At 36.0% G+C, this 22,168-nt stretch overlaps 1 protein-coding gene across 9 annotated transcripts in view; it reads right to left on the bottom strand.

Moving 5' to 3' along the window:
• LOC124429953 overlaps positions 1-22,168 on the bottom strand; it is a 220,207-nt gene that overhangs the window by 23,573 nt on the left and 174,466 nt on the right. For all 9 annotated transcript variants that reach the window (XM_046975863.1, XM_046975864.1, XM_046975861.1 and 6 more), the window contains 3 exons: positions 10,378-10,566; positions 9,389-9,549; positions 8,797-8,843 (listed from right to left, as the gene is read on the bottom strand). In XM_046975863.1, coding sequence (XP_046831819.1) covers positions 8,797-8,843; positions 9,389-9,549; positions 10,378-10,566 — 397 coding nt within the window. The remainder of the gene's footprint in view (positions 1-8,796; positions 8,844-9,388; positions 9,550-10,377; positions 10,567-22,168) is intronic.

Genomic DNA, 22,168 nt, shown 5'->3' with positions numbered 1-22,168 from the left:
GAATCGTATGGAATAAAAATAAACTCGATTGGTAAAGGAGGATGGTGCTAGATCCAATAACTTTCTTTAAAAAGAGGGAGAGAAATAGAAATAAAAAGAGAGAGAGAGAGAGAGAGAGAGAGGAAGTAAGAGAGATGTCTCTGAAGCGGTAAGAAGACGAAGGGATGTACGAAAGGATGATGGATAAAATGGTAAGCAATAGGGAGATCTAGGATTGTCGCGAGAAGGAAAAAAGAGGGAACGATCGGAAAAGGGAGATCGAAGGAATCATCCGTTTCTTTCGCGTGTGCATCGAATTTTTCAAACTCGCGAAGGGAAAAAAAAAAGAAGGGTTCTAAATTCGTCCAGAAAGATGAGAGGGTGGATGAATGAGAGAGGAATGGTTCACGATAAAAGGCTCATGGAATTCGTTTTCTTCGATCCGTTTATCGTCGCATCTCTTCTCTTCGAAGTTATATATCTGTGTATATATATATATATCCCCTCTCTCCCTCTCTCTCTCTCTCTCTCTCTCTTTATCTCTTTTTCCCTTATCTGTACGTGCTTCTCGACTTCTTTAATTCGTATCCAGTACAAAAATGATTTCTTTTCGTTTCGAACTTCTCATTTTTTGGATTGCGCCTTTCTACAAAGAGATCTCATGACTGAATCGAAGCTTGAGTAAACGTAAGGAGCAAAGGTTAGAGTTTGGACACCATCCGACAAATTCAATTGCTCCTTCTTGAAAGTACTCTTGATTATAACTGGTCCACCATAGGGAGAAGAAAACCGGGCAAAAGCGGGAAGAGGGGAAGAGGAGGGTAAGGGACGGACGAAGGGTGGACGCTTGGACGCTCGGCGGAAAGACGAGCGATGATATTTACTCGCTTTCCAAACCTTGGCACGTTCTCTCGTAAATTACGGCGAGAGTTTCGCCGTACGCCTTTTCCGCGGCATGAGTGTTCTCGATTTTCCGCATTGTACCTCGACGCGAGAAGAATTCCACGAAGCAACGAAGTTATTAAAGTCTGCGATTTCTCCCCTCACCCCTTTTTATCCACCCGTTTCTCTACACTACCCTCCCACTTTACTCTCATCTTTCGTTTTCTTCTTCTTTTTATTCGTCTTCTACTACTACTTCTACTACCACTTCTACTACCACTTCTACTTCTACTTCTTCTACTTTACGCCTCTTTTCTCTTTCTCTCTAAAATCGCAACTTCGAAGCTTGCCCGTTGTCGTTCTTAACAGTTCAAACTTCTTTTCCTTTTATCTAGTACGACAGAAGCGCACTCTACCATTCTTTTTCCCTTTACCCCATTGCTCTTTTAAAGGATGCTGGTAGTGGTACCGAGAAAATAGGGATGAAGGGGGCGTTGGGAGTTAGGGGCGGGGCGGGGGGGCGGGGTTGGGGAAATAAAAGCTACGGAAGTCATAATCTTTCGACCGGTCGAAACACCTAACGAGGATACTTTCTTCGAGGTTATTTGAAATATATAAGAAATCTTTTTTATTCGGAACGTTTATAGTCGTCGACTATACTCTTTTTGCCATGTCTATCGATATCTCGAATCTCGTCTGGAATATAAATTGTACCGCAAGTATTTACGGTATAGGGAAAAGCGTATAAAAGTATGAGGAAATAAGAAAATTCGACTGAAAAAGAATTTTTTTTCTTTATTTTTTTTTTTTTTTTTTTTTTTTTTTTTTTTTTTAATAATAAAAAGGAGAAAAAATGATAGAAAGAAAAAGTAAAAAACGACAGAAAATGTACGATGGTTTTTGAGAAAGTTGAGTCGAGAGCTCACTGTGTCTCTATTGGCAAAATACATACGTAGTACATTCTATGTACACTGTTACATGTATAGTTTGAAAGATATGTGTAAGTATGAGAGAGAAAGAGAGAGAGAGAGGGAGAGAGAGAGAGACGAAGTCGATATTACTGAAATCCACGTAGGTCGAAAGTGGGGCTGCCGCCATAAGCATGAATAAATAAGCGATATTAAAATCCACTTTACTTCCCTCATTCCACGTTCGCATATCCTATCGGAACCCTAACCACTCGTACTTCTCTCCCTTACTTCTTGATACTGTTGGCAGCGAATGGATATCGCTAGGCGACCAATGAACAACCTGGCATTCCGTCGCTATCATCTTTCTCTTTCTATTCGGCGATACTCTCTCGAGATATTTTTCTACGGGGAGAAATGCCTTCGGGCAACTTTTCTCATCCCTTTTTAATACCACGAGACGCAGAGTAATGAAAATGTTCAATCGTTCAAAAGAAAAGAGAGACCGGACTTTTTCTTATGACGAGAAAAAGATCCTTAATCTATTCGATAATTAGATCCGATTAGACATCCATCGTGTTGAAAAATATCTACGAGGGAAAATAAATATATAATCAATTTATCAGAAGCAATTTAATTAATTAAAATATTATTGAGATAAACGTATTTAATAATTTCAATGATTTTAATAAAATTCGATTCTCTAGGAAAAGATGATAAGATCTAATTAAGATAATGATTTTAAATGTATGGAAAAAAAATGTGATCTATTATTTACAAATATTAATGAATTATCAATATTATACAAGATTCCATAAACAGAGATATAACAAAAAAACAATTGATTTCAATATGAACGAAATTGTCAAAGTGATACATTAATAATAGTAATAGTAGTAGTAGTAGTAGTAGTAGTAGTAGTAGTAGTAGTAGTAGTAGTAGTAGTAGTAGTAGACGAAAGGAGATGGGGGAATTTATCTCAGCGAGTCTTTAACGTCTCGTCAGTCTATGAAGGGTTAAGAAAAAGGCAGGTCTTTCGTGGGTGACAATAAGAGACAAACGGCGTAGAGGGGTGAGATATGAGGGGTGAGAAGGTAGATAGGGTATGAGAAAGGAACAGAGAAGAGGATAGGTGTCGATAGAAGAGAGGAGGTAAAGCTGGGCAGACTCCAAGTCATGCAGTGAGCGAACCGGTCGTTGCATACAGAAAGACAATCTCTCTCACTCTCTCTTTCTCTCTTTCTCTATCACATACACACTCACTTACTCACTCACTTTAACTTACTCACTCACTTTCTCTCTGTCTCTTTTTCTCTTTTTCCCTCATATTTTCTATCTCTCTTCCATTCTTTTCTCACTTTTTCGCAGCCAAACTCGCGAAGGGCTGAGAGTCCCGTTGAGAGGCTTCGCCGGCCGTAGAGTATCGTCATTGTCTATTCTTCCCTATTTGTCACGCCTTTGCTTTCACAAGAGGCATACCACGCGCTCGTCTGTGGCTAGTCGGTGTAACGTAACCATGACGACGAAGCGTGGATGCTTGTACGGGTTACTTAGACACAGGGCTCGTCTCCTTTTCTTTCGTTTTCATCGCGCATGTTAAGGGAACGAGGATGAGATAGATAGATAGATAGAAAGAGAGAGAGAGAGAGAGAGAGAGAAATAACCGATGTGAGAAAGGGATTCAAGAAAGGTAGAGAATGCTGTGAGTTAGAGTGAGAGAAGAGAAACGAGGAATACACGGCACTTGTATCAGACGGTGATGGGGTTCATAGGGCGGAAGTACAACGCAACGCGTGTCGCGCCGATTCAAGAGCCCTGCTCTCTCTCCGACCTTCTGCTTCTCATTTTCTCTCTCTCTCTCTCTCTCTCTCTCTCTTTCTCTTCCATTATCATATTCCTATAACTTTTCTTATACCTCTTATTCTTTTCCTCTCTCTTTTTGTCATTATGATATAATAATAATAATAATAATAATAATAATAATAATAATAATAATATTTATAATAATAATCTTGATCAATCAGATCCACGAATATATCGTACTTGCGAAATAATTTAAATTGATTTCATGATCACGCTGAAGGAAGAACGTTCTTAATGCTGTGGGTGGGAGGGAGAGGGAGTGGAAGTAAGGCGGGTGGCGGTCTAATAATTTTTTTTTTTGATTTCTTTCTTCCTTTCTTTTTTTCTACCTTTCTTTTTCTCTTTTTCTCTTTTCTTTTTTTCTCACTCCTTTTTTTTCCACTCCTATGAAACCGTTGGAAAACCTTTAACGACAAAATCGAATCTTTCATCGATATTCGTAGCACGGTAATCAATCGAAAGAGAACGTACGAGGTGGAGAGATGTTGGCAAGTTAAAAGCACGATAAAACAGCGTAGGAGAATCGTCGACGGTTAAATCACGTTACTCTGATCGTCGTGACACATGCAATTTTTCGTGACTGATTTTCCGGACCGGTTAACATTGGTGATTCAATCTCTTGTACGGCAACGAGATTCAATCTAACGCGTCGCATTGGCTACGATTGCATTAAAAAAGACTAGTGTCGGCACATTCGAGAGAGAAAGAGAGAGAGAGAGAGAGAGAGAGAGAAAGGATAGCAGAAGGAAGGAGAAAAGATTACGTACGTTTCTCTTTTGGGGTTTCACGTAACAACGATCTCGTTTTAAACAAACGATCCAATGTTAATGTATAGCCCCGTGATAGATAGTTTCACTATATTTTTTCCATAGGTATACAGTTGCAGTAAGCATACCCTCCATTTTCTGTGGTAATCGAGAAAAAAGCCAAAACGAGGAAATAAAGAGACTATATATTTTCTTCGAAATGAATGCTTTTTGCATAAAGCTCTCTCAAACCCTCCCTCCCACCCATTTAACATTTCCGACAAATTTTATGTTTCAATGTAAGATAAACAACGTTTTTGTCAACGAATAAGTCGCAATTGCATTCGTTACATTTTTATTTTCTTTTCGTCTTCTTTTCTTTTTTTCTTTTTCTCCTACTTTCTCTCCCTTTCTCGTCTGCGCACGCGACATTTAATGAATTATTCGATCTGATATATTTAATATTGTATTTACTTTACCTATGGGCGAGGAACAATTTGCGGTATAATAATCATTTTGTTTATGGGAATCAATAAAATATGATATATCGAGAGTCAATAACCGCTCACACGTATTCGACACGTGTCAATGCTTTTAAACGAACTTTTCAGGATGGTTCTAAATGTTAAATGAATAAATTTGGATGGGATGATGGGGAAGGGGGATGGAAAAAAAAAGGAAGAGCGAAGGGGGTAGGCGGAAGTGGGAGGGGGTTAGTGGTAGATGGAAAGAGAGGAGAAGCGTGAGACGTGAAAAATTCAAAGGTATCACGCGCGCGCGTCGAACGTGAAAATTTCGTAGTCAACGAACTGGCAAGTTTATTGGCGATTTAAAAATAACAACGCGCGCCATGCACTCACGCATACACGCAGACAGACAGACAGACAGACAGACAGACAGACAGATAGATAGATGGACAGACAGACAGACAGAGAAACACGTATTTACAGAATACATACACATATCTATCATCTATCGTGCGAAATTTTACGAGAGACACCGAGTCGGCGTTACTCATCGTTGAAATAGTATACACAAACGTAGGATCGTCGCAACCCTGATGCTACCACGGCAAACACCAAGAGAGAACGGCACCGAAATGCAATTACACGAGGGAATAAGGCCATCGCCCTCGTTGGATTCCACCCCATACAAACGGGCCTCCGATCTGCTATCACCGTTCGCTTTACGGTTCGAATCTCCCCTGTCCTTTGTGAGAGACTGTTCGACCTTCGTGCCTGTAAAAAGCCTCCCTTTCGAGGACGTCTTCGAAGCGACGCAGTGAATCCCTCGTTCCTTCTGTCGGATCCTATTGCGTGCCTTTGCACCACTGGAAGAACGCATTAAATACCAACGAAGGGGAAACCTTCCCGTTTCTATCCAACCATCCTTTTTGAACTTTCTCGCTTAATCTTCCAACTGTGAGATAAGAATGAAAAAGGAAGTGTTTACAGGGAAACCCGTACATTTAACTTGGTATATTCGAAAATACGTGGATTGAATAACAGGGGATGATATTATTGGCTTGTCTTCAAAATTCGTCCAGTTAGTTTCTCTTTCTCTCTCTATCTATCTCTTTCTCTCTCTCTCTCTTTCTCTCTCTCTCTCTCTCTCTCTCTGTATATATACATCGAAACATAATACGTAGTATCATGTAGTACATATATGCACATGTGCAACAATACTATGTTTAATTTTGTATGATATATTGCAATGAAACATCTGTACATTTCCTTTCCATTACTATTTTCCTTTTTCTCTCTCTCTCTCTCTCTCTCTCTCTCTCTCTCTCTTCTTCCTTTTGTTTATGAATTAAATGACACATTTCAATTTATTAGCGTCTCATTGTAAAACGAAAGAGAATCGGTAAAAGTAAAACTTCTCGGACAGATCCAATTTAGAAAGATAGATTTTCTAATTAATGATTAATTAAGTAAAAGGAATATCAAGGAGCCATTAAGAGAACTCGTACTCTGATTAGAAATTTGTCGTGGCATTTCCACTAAATCTACTACGTTAGGAAGGTGTTGGCTCTGATGGATGGTAGTAGAATGAGAAGATGGAATGAGAAAGAGACAAGGATAAGCGATGCTCGTTTTAACAGCTCGTTCCTTGGCAGTCAGCATCCTTAGCTTCCTTGAGTCCCACGTTTCGATTCAACTCTCCGATATGAGCGGTCCTTGCTAAACCTAACTCTTAGTTAGATTCCAGTCCAGACAAACAGGCTTGCTCTCCAGCAGTTGGCGCGCTTCGCTAAGCGAGCAACCCAAGCAACCCTGTTTGCGCATCCTAGCAAATCCACGCTCGGTTTTGGAATTGGGGTGCTTGCGCCCTCGCACCATTGTACGCGACAACTGCTAAGTGCTGCGGCAATCCGGCATTGGCGCCTCTTACATGGAATTACTGTTAAATGCGAACCTACCTTCCTTCTCCTCTAACCCTCCCCAATCCTCCGACTCTCCATCTCCCCTATCTCCTTCAGCTCATGCCTTCCTTTCCATAGCCAAACTGATTAGTTCTCCGATTTGGTAAGCGGAAGGAGTATGAGACAGAAAGAGAAAGAGAGAGTGGGATAGACGTATATATATATACACACACATATATATATATATATATATATATATATATATATATATATATATATAGATATGTAGAGAGTAGAGAGAGAGAAAGAGAGCGAGTATACCAACATTTCTTGCTAGTCCAAATTCGAAGCTGGTCACGAGCATTCTCCCAACACCTCGGTCTATTTTGGCTAAGATCCTCCTCCCTTGAACGTGGGTCTTGGAATTTCGAAGGTACCTTTAACTCCAACGAGGATTTCAGAACCACCACAGCATGAACGTGCTTCTCTCTCGATCGGAGTAGGAATACCAACAGGAGACGCGCTTAACTTTCCTTACGAAGTTTACCTTGGCCAACCTCGCTCGGACTTGTTGGCTAGTCGTATGACAACAATTTATGCTTGTCCTTCCTTCAGTAATTCGATAATTTAACCACGAACACGTAAATTACATTCGAACTTGCTTTTGCTACTGATCGATATTACGTTTCATATCGATCAACTTTTTTGATCGTTTCAATGCGATTTAGTTAATATCAAACGTTAAGCGATTTTGATCAAATTGTTAACGAATAAATAATTATTTTATACAATCAAATAATTTTACGATATATATTATATATTATAAAATTAATTTAATATATTATATTTGAACTTTTCTATTTATTCGTATATATTCTATATTAATGTATAGAAATTTCCTATTACAAATTAAAAAATTTAGATATTATCAATCGATTAGATATATATCTTCGAAATTATTTTTCCTACTTGTACGTATATACTAATATCTGTAATACTGTGATTATAGAAAATCATTTATAAAAATTATTTATAATTAATTAATTCCCGTGAACTTTTAATTAATTATTAAAAATATATTAAAAGAAAAATCTAATCATTGTGAATTGTAAAATATATTAAAAGAAAAATCTAATAGAATGATTATACATAAAAATATTTCTATTGACAAATTGAAATATATTATTATTTGATATGAAATTTTTATTTAACATATTCATCGTTATCGTTAAATATCCGATAAAAGATGAAAATACGTTTAACGATCTGAAAAAATTTTCAAATATTTCTTAAACGATACGAGATGCTAATAAGAAATCAGACTTTTTGATATGATCCATTTTAGATAGGGGAGAAAGATTTTGGTGTATTGAAAGAATAGAAGGATCGAAAGAATAGAAGATCGTGTCGAGGATATCTCGAAGGAATACGTTCCTACGTGGTACTTACGAGAAAGGTCTTGATCTCAATTATGTATTCATAGCCAGAGCAGACGACGTACGGTACGGAATGGGCATCCAGATGGGTGGAAGGAGTCGACAGAAATGAAGTATCAACCGGAATACTCTCACCACTCACGTTCTACGTTTCCCCACCACTACGTCTTTTGGTTACACCAAGTGCCTTTCCAATATGGAATCTAAAGTGTTTCTCGATATCTTGGAAAATTTTAGAATCGTAGAGCGATATTCTCCGTCTCGATTTTATTTCCTCAATGTTGTCGTTACTTCAATATATTCGTTATTCAAAATTCGATTGTTGTATAATGTAATAACGCACATTTGTAATAAATTTTATCTTCGATCGATATATATATTAGATTATTATTATTATTATTATTATTATTATTATTATTATTATTATTATTATTATTATTATTTATATATATTAGATATAGAATATTTCTTTTTCTTTTCCTTTGTTCCTTTTCTTTTCTTTTTTTTTTTTCTTTTTTTTTTCTTTTCTTTTTAATTTATTAAATAATTTAAATATAATCGACATACGGTGTAACTTAAATGTATACTAGTCAAATTAAATAAAATTTGTTACTTACCATTAGGTGGAAATTCGTAGAAGAATGCTGATCTCGGGCTCAGACAGCTGTAAAAGAGAAGAGAAAAAAAAGAAGAAGAAGAAGAACAAGAAGAGGAATAAGTAGAAGGCGTAGAAATAGGAGTAGACGTAAAAGTAGAAATGGACGATACGATTGAGATATTTTAATAGAAATAAAAATTTAACTAAAATATCAAATTACATTTTTTTTTTTTTTTTTTTCATGGTGGAACGAGTCAACGTCAGTAACACATTTGTTGCAAGGAGATACGAGCTGAATTGTTGTAGACGTAGAAACGGCACGTATTCGGTATTTCACATTAACGTGATTCAGGCATAATCACGCGCGTTATGACTGGTAAGAACGGACAATTTGCGCTCGTCTTTATTCTCTTAATGTTAGTCCACGATTGACTCATTCTACCTCGAGATTTATAAATTTTCTCACGTATCTTAGTGACGAAATAAAAAAAAAAAAAAAAAAAAAGAAAAGAAATCTTTCAATTTCTTTATTTTCTTTTTTTTTTTCTATAAAAAGAAAAAGAAAAAGAAAAGAAAAGCAAAAAGAAAAAAGAAAAAAGGAAAATACTTACCTTTGGTAAGGTTGCGGATGTCCAGCCGGTGTCATGGCGGCCGTATTCTGTGTGGCGAGTGCAAGTTTTTGTTGACGATGTTGAAGCATTTGTCTACTGAAGACACCGTAACCGAAGCCATAGATCTCATCTTCTTCCTTATCACTGAGGCAACTCGATGGCTATAAAAAAGAAATAGAAACCACGTTTTTATCCTTTTCTATCTCTCATAAAGTTCCTACGTTATTACCTGAAATTTTTATTTCAGAAGCAAAAAAGAAAAGAGGATGTAAAAGGTAAAGAAGAAAAAGGAAAACTTTTTAATTTTCCTCTTAGAAAACGAAAAACAATTTGTCGTCGTGGAAGAAAAAAAATTTCATTTTTCTTTCACGGCAAGAGAGAAAGAGAGAGGAGAGGGAGAGAGAGAGGGAGAGAAGGAAACGAAAAAGAAGTATGAAAAAGCTTGGTACTCTTTTAATCGAGAATGATTCTCCTTGGTCTTTCTCTTATCGGAATAGAACGGAGGAAGTTCCTTATTAATTTTCCACGTCGACGCGCCCGCGGGGGGTCTTCGAGAAGAGCTTGACCTTAATCGGCAATCGATTTCTCGCGATTGGAAATTCGATTAGCCGTTGACGGTGTTGCCGTTGGAACGTCTCACGGTTACGAACAATGACCGATTTAAGCTTTGGGATCGATGGTGGTTTACACGCTTGATAAACCTCTTAAGCCACTTTGGAAAATTACTCTCGACGGACATTCTCGATCCTTTACTTGCTATACACGTTCGGTTAATCTTACAAGTAAGATGATTCCCTTTTATTTATTTTTTCTTTTTTCTTCTTCTTCTTTTTCTTTCTTTCTTTTTTTTTTCTTCTCGAGAAAGAAAATTCTCCGAAGAAAAAGATGAAAAGTCATGGAGAAAGAAAGAGAGGAAGGAGGCGGGGAAAGAGAGAGCGAGAGAGAGAGAGAGAGAGAGAGAGAGAGAGAAAGAGAAAGGATTTATTCACCGAGTATTTTCCAGGCACGTAAATGGGCTGTGAATGACTGGTGGTAAGCTGAGTGTTGGGCATTCTGGGGGAAGCATTTGTTTCGCGTCGGCGTAACTCCTCAAGCGGCTCCAGGACATCTCCGTAATGCGTTCTGAAGAGGTCTGCATACCTTGAAGCTAGTCCCTCCAAGTATCCCCTCTCGCCTTCCTGAAAGAGAAAAGTGCCGTAACGTTAGAGAGGGTTTGTTAAACGTAAACGTGCGAGCGAATAACCTACGTTCTTATACACGGTGTATAATATATACATATATATATATATATATATATATATATATATATATCATACATGTATGTACTTTCTCTTTCTCTCTCTCTCTCTCTCTCTCTCTTACTCTCTCTGATGACAATAAAAGCGTGAAAAAGAGGTGGGACAGGAAGAAGAGAGAAAAAAAAAACAAAAAACACGAAAAGGAAGAAAAAAGGAAAAAAAGAAAGAGAAGAAGAAAGAAAGAAAGAAAGAAAGAAAGTGCCAGAGGATATTTAACTGTAAACTCTCATCTCCCGGCGTTTACCGCATCGAATTAACTCTTTGAAACTTAAGGATAGTCGACGTAGAAAAGATGAAAGAACGATGCGAGAGAGGGAACAGCCTTTTCTCGCGTTATCTTTATTCTCCTTCTTCGAAGTTTCAACGACGTCTTTCAAAGCATTCCGGGGTAGAGGATTGGAAGAGGGGTGAGAAAAAGCGATACTACGATAATCCGCGAACTGGCCGTGAGTGTATTCACAAGGACTTCCCTTAAGCTTCTACGTGTCCTTTATCGGATTTTTTTCTTTTTTTTTTATTAATTTTTTTTTCTTTTCCTTCTCTTTTCTTTTACAACGAAGTTATATATACGCGCTACGTATATTGTTTAAAAATAATGATGTATATAAACGATGAACTTATAACGATGATATGTATATCTATAAGTATATATATAAGTATAAAACTATCTTATATCTTGATCTTTCTCTATTTCTCTTAAAGAATTATATTCAATCTATATAATTTCATTAATCTTATCTATGTATGTATAAATGAAAAGTACATATATATATATATATATATATATATATATATATATATATATATATATATATATATTCAATTTTCTCAGCTTTTATTCCCTCAGGGAGAATAGATCAAATCGAATAGATATAACCTTGTATTTTTCTATAATTTCAAAGAACGTTTCTACTTTTCAAAACGTACTAGGTTAGTATATATATATATATATATATATATATATATATATATATATATATATCAGAGCCAAGGTTATATTTATTGAACAAAATTCAAGTCGATACTCGAAAAAGTTTTATTATAGATCTTGTTATTACTTCGTCGCTTTATCTTTTTTTCCTTTTTTCCTTTTCTCCTTTCTTTCTTTCCTCCTTTCTTCCTTTCTAATTACATCGAAGAGATGGGGTTAGCGAGTCGAATTTTCATTCACAGTTGTGAAAGTAGAAAGAAAGGGGTCTAGGAACAAGTCGTTTTTGTCGAGCATCTTTGTCACCCTCTCATTCATTCTACCACCATCGTCTCATTATCGATAATCCTGGAACATTAATTAGAATTCCAATCTTCCGATTTAATACAAGTCGAAGCTCGTTGTTCTATGTCCTTCTCTCTTTCTCTTTATATATATATATATATATATATATATATATATATATATATATATATATATATATATATATCTTGTTCCTTCTCGTACTATACTTGAAACCTCGAGAATTCAACCCCTCTTCTATGCAATCCTCCCCATTCGTTTCATCATTTTCCCCCCTGAAGCGAAGCTTAACGGTCAAACTGAAAGTTCCAACTTGAGAGAGCATAAAGCAAACGAATTTCTCGCGATGGTAGGATTCTTCGGAAGTACGTTAAGATCGTAAATTAAAATTTTATCCACGAATGAATAATCGAGGAGACGAAACTCGTTCGCTCGATCGATCGTGTAGTAGGTATGCAACAACACTACTAGGTATCGCGAATCAACGAGCATTTTTCTTTTTCACCCTCTCTCTCTCTCTCTCTCTCTCTCTCTCTCTCTCTCTCTCTATTTTCCCCTTTTTTACTGGATTTTTGAAAATGTTGGAAGATTCTATCTTCTTTTCTCGTTATCGTGTACTACTTCGCATGGAAAACACGGCTCTTGGAAAACTTGTTTTCCTTGAAGAAAAAAAAAAAAAAAAAAAAAAAAAAAAAAAAAAAAAAAAAAAAGAAAAAAGAGAGAAATACTTTGAAGAGCGTTCGGTAAAGCCGCTTCTTTTCTGAAGCAGCTACGAATGAAATATCGAGGGAGGTTCAAACGATTTCGTTCGATCCCGAAAACGAAGTTTCTCTCTTATTTCTTAATGTTCCTTCTATTTTCTTTTTGCTCGTAAATTTTTTTCTTTTCCTTTTTCTTTTATATTTTGTTTCTTCCTCCTCCTCCTCCTCCTCCTCCTACTCTTCCTCCTCTTCTTCTTCTATGTTTTCTTTTTCCTTCTTCCCCCCCCCCTCGTTTTTCCTTAATTTAAAGACGGTTTTAACTCCGCGAGAAAAAGAAAAAAAAAAAAAAAAAAGAAAACTTTGTTGACGAGAAAGCCTAAATCCTTTTACGGAACGTCGAATTCTGAAGGGGGACCCGATCCTTTCGGTAAAAGAAAAGAGAAAAGAGAAAAAGGGAAAAAAAAGCAGAAGAAGAAGAAGAAGAAGAAGAAGAAGGGAGGCAAGAGAAAAAAACAGGAGAAGGTGGAAAAGAAAAGAAAAGTCCTTCTTGAACTTTGAATTCCTTCAGAACACGTTCCCCCCGAACTACTTTCGATATGCTATGCGAATAGCATGGCCGTTTTCTCTCTCTTGATGCCGGTACGTAACTTTCCGCAAAACCGTTTTACACTACCACTCGATTCCGCCTTGAATATCCGCCGATCGATCGTTTGCCGAATACCGCGGTGAGCCCCAAGAATCGGATAAACGAAGATAGAAAGAAAATTGAAAAGTCAAGAAGTTTTTTTTGTCCCTCTCTTTTTCTCTCTCTCTCTCTCTCTCTCTCTCTTTTTCTCTCTCTTTCTTTTTCTTCTCTTCCTCTCTCTCTCTCTCTCTCTCTCTCTCTCTCTCTCTCTCTCTCTATTTTTTTATTTCCAATTATTACTTACTTTTTCTTTGGACTTTTGATAAACGATTACTTTTACAATTAGAATTATCAAATTCATAAAAATCATATATTACAGATTTCATTTCTTTTTATAATTATTGAAATAATCATTAGAATTAATGTAAATTAAATGTCATCTTCGCTTTATTTATCATTGAAAGAATTAAATGAATTATAAAGAATTATGTATATAAATTGTATTTCTTTTTTTTTTTTTTTCAATTACTTATCTATTGTATAGATATTTTTATATAAATTTGTTTAAAATAATTTATACGTTAGATTAGATTATAAATGTTTAAATAATAAAAGAATTTCTTAGCCATTGTAAAAGAATCAAATCATTTATATTCAAATTGACGTATTTAATTTCTTTTCGACCACAAAATTATTTAAATCTTTCATTAGATTTAATTATGTGAATACATTTGCATTCATTTCTATTAAAATTTGAAAGTATTTGAAGCACCATTTTCTCTAGACCTATGAATACTTCCAAACGAAGATTGTACGTATTCATTTAATTCTCTTATATATATATATATATATATATTCTCTTATATATATATTGAAAATGATTTGAAAATATTTCAAACGTTGATTGAATTTAAAGAATTATCATACGGAATTTCGATTTTAATAATATTTTAATAATCTATCTAAATGAAACGACAATTAGCATAATTTTTATAAATTTTTATATACAATTTTAATATAATTTTATTAATTTTTTATCTCTAAATTATTAATAATAATAATCTATTTTAACGTTACGATTAAATAAGAATTGCATAATTACCATAGAGTATACCATATTTTAAATTAAAAAAAAAAAAAAAAAAAAAATACACTTTGTTAAATAATATTTTCGTATTATTTCATTAATAAATAACATTAATATAATTCAAACGATCATGACATCTATATGAATGATCGATCAAAATATCGAAAGGTAAGAAATCAAAGTATTAAGAAACATTACAGTCATTGCTCCATTATTTTCTGTCTAGGAAAGTTCAACCTTAGTAACATTTCTCATCATTCTTTTCCCTCATTTTTCTCGATCGTGAACACTTTTCTGCGAGGAAACGCAAGGAGGAGAAGAAGAACGTTCTCTATTCGATCGCCACTTACGATCGTAAATAAAAGCTGAGATGTTAGAAGAAGAAATCAAGAAAAAGAACAAAGAAAAAAAGAAAAGAGAAGAGAAAACAAAAATAAGAGCAAAGCCGAGAAAGAAGGAAGGGTCGTCGTAGTTCGAACAAATCGATCGATCGTCGTCGTCGTCGTCGTCGTCGTCGTCGTCGTCTCTTCGCAAAGATTCTTTAAATGTTCTGTAAAATGGCAGGAGCAAGACGGATTGTTCTGGCGAACAAGAGTGTACCGTTCGTTTGTTTAAGCCCGAAGCGCGAAGTAGTGGGTAGGAGCCGTTTCGCGATAATTGGGCAGCCCTGGGGGGTTCTCTCGTCGCGATAGAGGACGGAATTATTTTCGGGTGGTCCCTTCAACGTGCATTGCACCCGCCCCATTAGCGAAGTCGCACCCTCCCCCTCCTCCTCCGTACCTTCTCCATCACCTCTACCACTACCAACTAGTACCAACCAGCATCAGCAGTAGCACCACCAGCAGTAGTACCAGTACCACCTCCCCTACTACTGCCGTTGCCGCAGCAGCGTGCATTCATTTCCACCCTCGTTATTTGCATATACTTCATTTGCTCGCTTCCATCCTCCCACTCTATCTAACTCTCTCTCTCTCTTTCTCTCTCTCTATTTATCTATCTATCTATCTCACTCTTTCTTTCACTTGCTCTCTTCTTCACGTTTCCATCAACCGAATGTAATTCATGAAAAAGCTCGGCAAACCAAAAATCGGGACCTTCTCTCACGGGGCATCATCATTCGGACACCTCGCTGATTGAAAGGCAGATTGAACATAAAGAGAGAGAGAGAGAGAGAGGGAGAGAGAGAGATAGGGGAAAAAACCGAAGATATATTTAGATATAACGTCCGTAGAAGTCCTCTCGTATTTTATTTTCACACGTGGTAATCTCGCAACATCAACGATTGCGTCGCCTTCTCCCAATGCGATTTCGTCGTACGATTCGATACGATTCATCCGTAGAAAATTGTTCTAGCTTTTTCATCTTTCACGTATCGGTTTCCGTCTCCTTTTGACGTAACGTCGGAGAATCGGAAGTTCAAGAATCTAGTCTTTTTCATCGTGAATTTCAAGGGAGATCTCGGATTCTCTCTTGAAATTTTCGATGCTAAAAAAGAGAAGGGAGAAAGAAAAAGAAAAAGAGACAAAAAGGGGGAGAGAGAGAGAGAGAGAGAGAGAGAAAGTGGGTGGGGGTAGGGATGTTGGTAGGAAGTTTAGTTTTGCTTTCTTCGCGGGCTTTCATCGAGACGAGAGTTCGGTAAGACGGGAGAGAAGGAACGAACGCTGGTCTTCTCTGTGTTTTGATCCCGTCGAATGATAAGGGACGTCGGGGTTGAGACGAACGAGAGGACGCTTGCAAAAAGAACGAGCACCGACTCGAGAGGTTAAAGGTCGTCGACTAATGTGCACCAGACTGATCTACGAGTGGTGTAAACATGGCTTCTCTTCTCTCGCGTTATACCTATCTCGTCTCTTCGTTTCCTTTTCAATGCTGAAAAGCTCCTATTCCTTGGATTTAGGATTTTTGGCGTGTTGTTTAAACGTAAGCTACCTTATATCTTTAAGCTACCCGGTAGAGACCTTACGGCATCTTCTTATATTTAGTCTATCTCTCTTTTCTCGTTTCCTTTCTCTTTCTTACTCGTATCTCTCGTTTGACGGCAACTATTCAACTCCTTTTTCTTCGTTTGCTCTTTAACCATCCATCGTCTTCTTCTTCTTCTTCTTCTTCTTCTTCTTCTTCTTCTTCTTAGATTCTTCCGAGGTCAACCAACCTTTTCAACTTTACATTTTCTTATTTCTTTCTTCTCTTTTAGATAGAGAGACCATCGACAACAAAACCATTACTACTAACCACGGTTGCCTCGTTACGATTGCTACTTTCATTTTTTTCCTTTCACCGATTTTTATCTTTGACGATTATGATACAACGATGTAACGTTTATTCGAAAAAGAACAGCAAGTAAATTCGTGGAAACATTGAAGCTTATTCCTCTGTAACGATGTAAAAATACTTAAGAAAAACAGAAAAAAAAGAAGAAGAAGAAAAAAAAAAAAAACGTTGTTCTTTGAGAGAACGATCTTCTGTTATTTTCATCTAGTGGGTATATTTCACTTTCGTCTGGTTCTCGTGTCTCACGAGTCGTTAACGAGTACCTTTTCAAAGTATCCGTCGACTGGCATCGAGCGTTTTCTCCAAGCCCGTAATTCGGTGGAAACGATGCGACATAGAGAAAAAGTGAGACAGAGAGACAGACAGAGAGAAAGAGAGAGAAAGAAAGAAAGAGAGAGAGAGAGAGAGAGAGAGAGAGAAAGAGAGAGAGAGAGAGAGAGAGAGAGTAAATTTCGAATAATCGTGAGTGGTAACGCCTCGAGAACGCTGCTTCATTCGAGAACACGGAAATGATAATAGAACGTCGCGTCAGCGGAAAAAGAGGCTGAAACGAAGTCTCGCAACGGTGTAGACACCTTGTTCCTTTTGGACGTCTACTACTCTTAAAGGTGTACGTTCAGACGTATATGCAAGTGCTTGATAAAACGACGAAAGACATATAGATAGATAAAGACAGATAGATAGATAGAAAGAGACAGTGAGAGAGAGAGAGAGAGAGAGAGAGAGAGAGAGAGAGAGAGAGAAGGATAGAGAATGATAAAGATAAAACAATCGCAACCTTGCAGCAGCACATCCCCGAAACGTTCTCGTCGCCACAGCAGCTAACTTTTAATCACAAAAATGTATTGCGCATTGTTTCGACGCTCGTTGGACGAGTTTAAACGTAGGGATGGAGTGGAAGGTGAGAAGAGTAGGAGAACGACTACGGTGGTGGCAATGGTGTTGGTAGTGGTAGGTAGTGGCAATGGTAGTGGCGATGGTGATGCTGATGTTGGATGGATGAATGTACCGAGCGTGTGACAAGGGAGAAGCGCAATAGAGTAGTTCGGCTCGATGTTCGAATGGATAGAAGGAGGATGGAAAAGAGAGATGTACCATAGTACGGGAAAAGAAAGAGAGAGAGAGAGAGAGAAAGAGAGGGGGGAAAGGGTTAAAGGGAGGGAAACGGACAGTTGGAAGGGTAGGAGATGAGCTCGTAGCATTGTTGAGTGTTACGGGCGCAGTCCAGAAAAAGTGTTATTGTCAGTTTAACGCTTGCACCTCTACACGAAGCGAAGAGCTTTTCCCTATTCGAATTGGACTATCGCGCTACCTCTTGGAGGCAGAAAAATTGTCGGATTTTTTTCCACATACCTCTTCACTCCTTCCCTCCCCCCCCTTTCTCTCTCTCTCTCTCTCTCTCTCTCTGTGTACCTTCGTCGTTTCCGTCCTCTCTCTTTCTCTCTTTCTCTATCTCTTTCTTTCTATTTTATCCGCGATACGTTGCTTTTTTTTTGCATTTTTTCAACAGCACCGCGACGACTCGTCCAGAGACTTCCGGTATCTCGAATTGCTCGCTGAAATACTTATGGTCTTACGGGACGAAATATGCGATGTATAATGGGTGCCGCTACTAAAAGGTACGAGAGAAAGAGACAAAATGTGAGTGTATATGGGGAGAAGGAGATAGAGAAAGAGAAATAGAAAGAGAAGGAGAAAGAGAGAGGGGGAAGGTGGGAGGGAGGAAGTTAGGGAGAGAAAGTGCACGTGTTGAGTACCACAGTAGTAGTATTTGCCAGGGGAGGAAAATGTCAATGGCCCTTCGCGCTCGTTCTCGTTTTCTCTCTCTCTCTCTCTCTCTCTCTCACACACACATACACACACACACACACACACACTTTCTCTCTTTTCCTTCTTTTTTTTTCTTTTTCACAGGAATTTCGCACCAAGCTCGTATCTCTGTACTCTACTCGTTTACTCGCAATGAATTCGTTACTTTCCAAGGAATTCAAGCGCGATCCTCCTCCCAACGCGTTAACCAAAAAATATGTTCTAGAATGTGCATATACATAGTGATAATCTATTATATATATATCTTATTTATTATATATGTATATATATATATATATAATCTTTATTAAGCGTCTAGTAATTTGGAACTGTGTATTAACGAAAGAGTTGGTATCAAATAGTAACGTTAGAGTTACTGAAAGAAAAGAAGGAAGTAGAAAAGTGGGAAAAGCCAGGTCGAGCGGCTCTCATGTAAGAGATTTACATTTTTGTATGAAATATCCAAGCCAGGTATTTTAGTGGAAAAGGTCATAAATTCGAGAAAGCTTTAGAGAGATGAATGCGAAGAGTAAGTTACTCGATAAAAAATGTGTAAGAAGCTTACTTTTTATATATGCCGTTGTAAAGAACATCTACTTCTTTCTTTTTCCTTCTTATTTTCTTTCCTCATGTGTGTATCTCTTTCTCTCTTTCTCTCTCTCTCTCTCTCTCTCTCTCTCTCTCTCTCTCTCTCTCTGTGTGTGTGTGTATATCTATGTATTTTCTTTTTTTCATTTTTGTTTTATTTTTCTAAATAATTTCTCATAAAATGTCGATATTAATTTTTCTTTATTGTCACCCGTAACAGGTAATCGGTAATAGATAACAATAAAATTTATCGATTTGTTTATTTATTTTATTCGATATAATATTAAAATATTATCCTTTATATTTTCTATTTGGTTTTGAACGGAGGAACGATTTTTCGATATTCAAAGCTTCTAGGAAATTCTAAAATGATGCTTGCGGTCTCGGCACGGATTCGTAGGACAAACACGAACGCGAAGGAAAGCTCTGAGACGACTACATCGAGAGGAAGAACAAAGAGAGATTGAGAGACAGAGAAAGAGAGAGAGAGAGAGAGAAAGAGAGAGAGAGAGAGAGAGGAGAGAGAGAGGAGAGAGAGGTCACGAAGAAGGAAATGCCGTTGGATTTGGCCCGAGACAAGATACATATCAGCCGACAGTGCGCGCTGTTATTCAATTTGCACGTGGGTCCTGTTGATTGTGCACCTAATGCCATTACCACCAGCGACGCCACCTTCTCCTCGGATTCCGCTTCCTCTTCGGTTTTGCGCCTTCGCCCTCGGGACAATGTATTTACATTCTCGACGTCAACGGGTTTCTGCCACGTTTCTCTCTCTCTCTCTCTCTCTCTCTCTCTCTTTCTCTCTCTCTCTCACTATCTTATGTCGAAAGACCAACAGGAAAAAGAGAGAGATAAATGTGAAATCAACAGCAAAAGGCTCACGTCTTTGATGTTCACATATTGGCCTTTTATTTTCTATTGCATTTCAAATGTTTTCTATTTTTTTTCTTTTTTTTTTCTTTAATTTCTTTTTCTCTTTTTTGTTTTTTTTCTTTCTTTCTTTCTTTCTTTCTTCATCCATTTCATCTGCAGTTAGGAGGACATTGAAACAAAATTGTAAAATTACGTGAATTATGTTCGTCTATATGATACGATACGATATGATATGGCACAATATGTATGTATGTCTATATGTGATTCGTATTTTAATATGTAATAACGTAACTTAATTATAAAATCTATGACAGTAGAATCGACAGAATGAAACGAGAGATATAGATGTAATATCGACAGGAACAGATTCGAAGTTTTCGTTGTCCATATTGATGTAATATTACTTTTTTCTTTTTTTCTTTTCTTTTTTTTTTTTTTTTTTTTTTTTTTATTATATTTCAAAGATTTAAAAATGTATTTTATCTTTAATTAGGATATTTAAAAAAATTTAAGTAATTATTTGAATAATCATATTTAATTTGTATTTCAATGTGGATTGGCAATAGAGTATTTATCGTTTTATTTTATTTTTAATAACGTTTCGTACGTTTTCATATATTTTATCTTTAAATAAAATATTTTTACAAATTATGAAATATCATTCGAGTCATTTATCACGTACTATTCGAATTTCAACATTTATATATTTATTAATGTAAAATATTAATGTGAATATTTATTATTATAGAAGATAGTTTAATATAGAAAAAAAAAAAAAATGAAAAGAAAAGAAAAATTCATAATTTTTAGTAAATTTTTACTATCGAAGATGGATAATAAATTTTTATGTTCGATAAGAATTATAAAAGAATTTAGAGGAACATTAGAATATGAGAGATGATGATGGATGTATAAAAATGAATAAAATGAGAAATAAAAAATACTTACAGAGGAGAAATATGTGAAAAGGGAAAAATTTTATTATATGATGAGATATATAGGTATAATAATTATTAAAATCAATCGATTGAGAATAAAATAAATTCTTTAAGATAAAACTAAAGTTAATATGAAGAAGAATATATAAATTATTCGATCGAACATAGTCAAACATAGTCGTTTTTATTTTTATTATATATTTTTTTATTTTCCATTTTTTTTTTTCCATTCATTCCATCCCTCACCCCATTCCCTCTTCTAGACTTCTACGTTTCACGGTTTTCATCGACCAATTAGCGATACGAGGGAAAAATTCCTTTTTTTCCTCGTTCAGTCGATTTTTTCGCGCTCTTTCGAATTCGTTTGTTTCAAAAGCCAAAACTAAATAAGAAAAGAAATGAATGTGTGAAACAATTTAGTTAAATAATGAATTATAGTTGTAATAGGTACACACACACACATATATATATATATATATATATAAATTATTATAATAAATTGATAAAGATAATAAAATAAATTCTATGTATTAAATTAGAGATAATAGGAGAAGAACGTAAATTATTCGATTAAACGGAGCAAAACGTCATCGATTTTTATTTTTATTTATTTTTTTTTTTTTTTTTTTTTATTTATTTATTGATTTTCACATTTTATGGTTTTCATCGACCAATTAGCGATACGAGGGAAAATTCATTTTTTCATCGTTCTCACTCGACTCTTCCGCGGTGTTTGAATTTGTTTGTAGGTCAGCCGAAAACGAGGGTGAATACACGAGGGAAATAATGTGTGAACAACTTTGTGAAATGATAAAATACATGTGTATATATATATATATATATATACATATATAAATTATTATAATAAATCGATAGAAAGAACAAAACAAATTTTCAATATTAAATTAGGAGCTAAATAGAGAAAAATGTAAATCATTCGTTTAAACGAAATCAAATATCGATTGAATTATTTTATTTCACTTTTCTTTATTTTTTTTTTTATTATTATTATTATTATTATTATTATTATTATTATCTTTTTTTTGCGTCCCCTATATAAGATCTCTAAGTTTAAATAATTTTCATCGACCAATTAGTGTTTATCAGGGAGAAATATTTGTTCTTGTTTTTCTTCTATTTTCTTTTTTTCCTTTCGTCGTTCTTAAATCAATTCTTTCGCGGTCTTCGAACTTCGTTTGTAAATTACTCGAAATCGAGACGTGGGAGTCGCGATATTGCTGTTCGAGTGGAGCTGTTGATAAAAATCAGAGAAGAAGGAAGGGTACAGAGAAAAGAGAGAGGGAGAGAGAGAGAGAGAGAGAGAGAGAGATTGTTACTACTAGTAGTACCTATTCGTGG

This window comes from Vespa crabro, chromosome 17 (genome assembly GCF_910589235.1).
Source record: "Vespa crabro chromosome 17, iyVesCrab1.2, whole genome shotgun sequence".
Lineage (NCBI taxonomy): Eukaryota > Metazoa > Arthropoda > Insecta > Hymenoptera > Vespidae > Vespa > Vespa crabro.
Note: the sequence above shows the minus strand (reverse complement) of the source record. Positions and strands in the feature narration are given on the sequence as shown.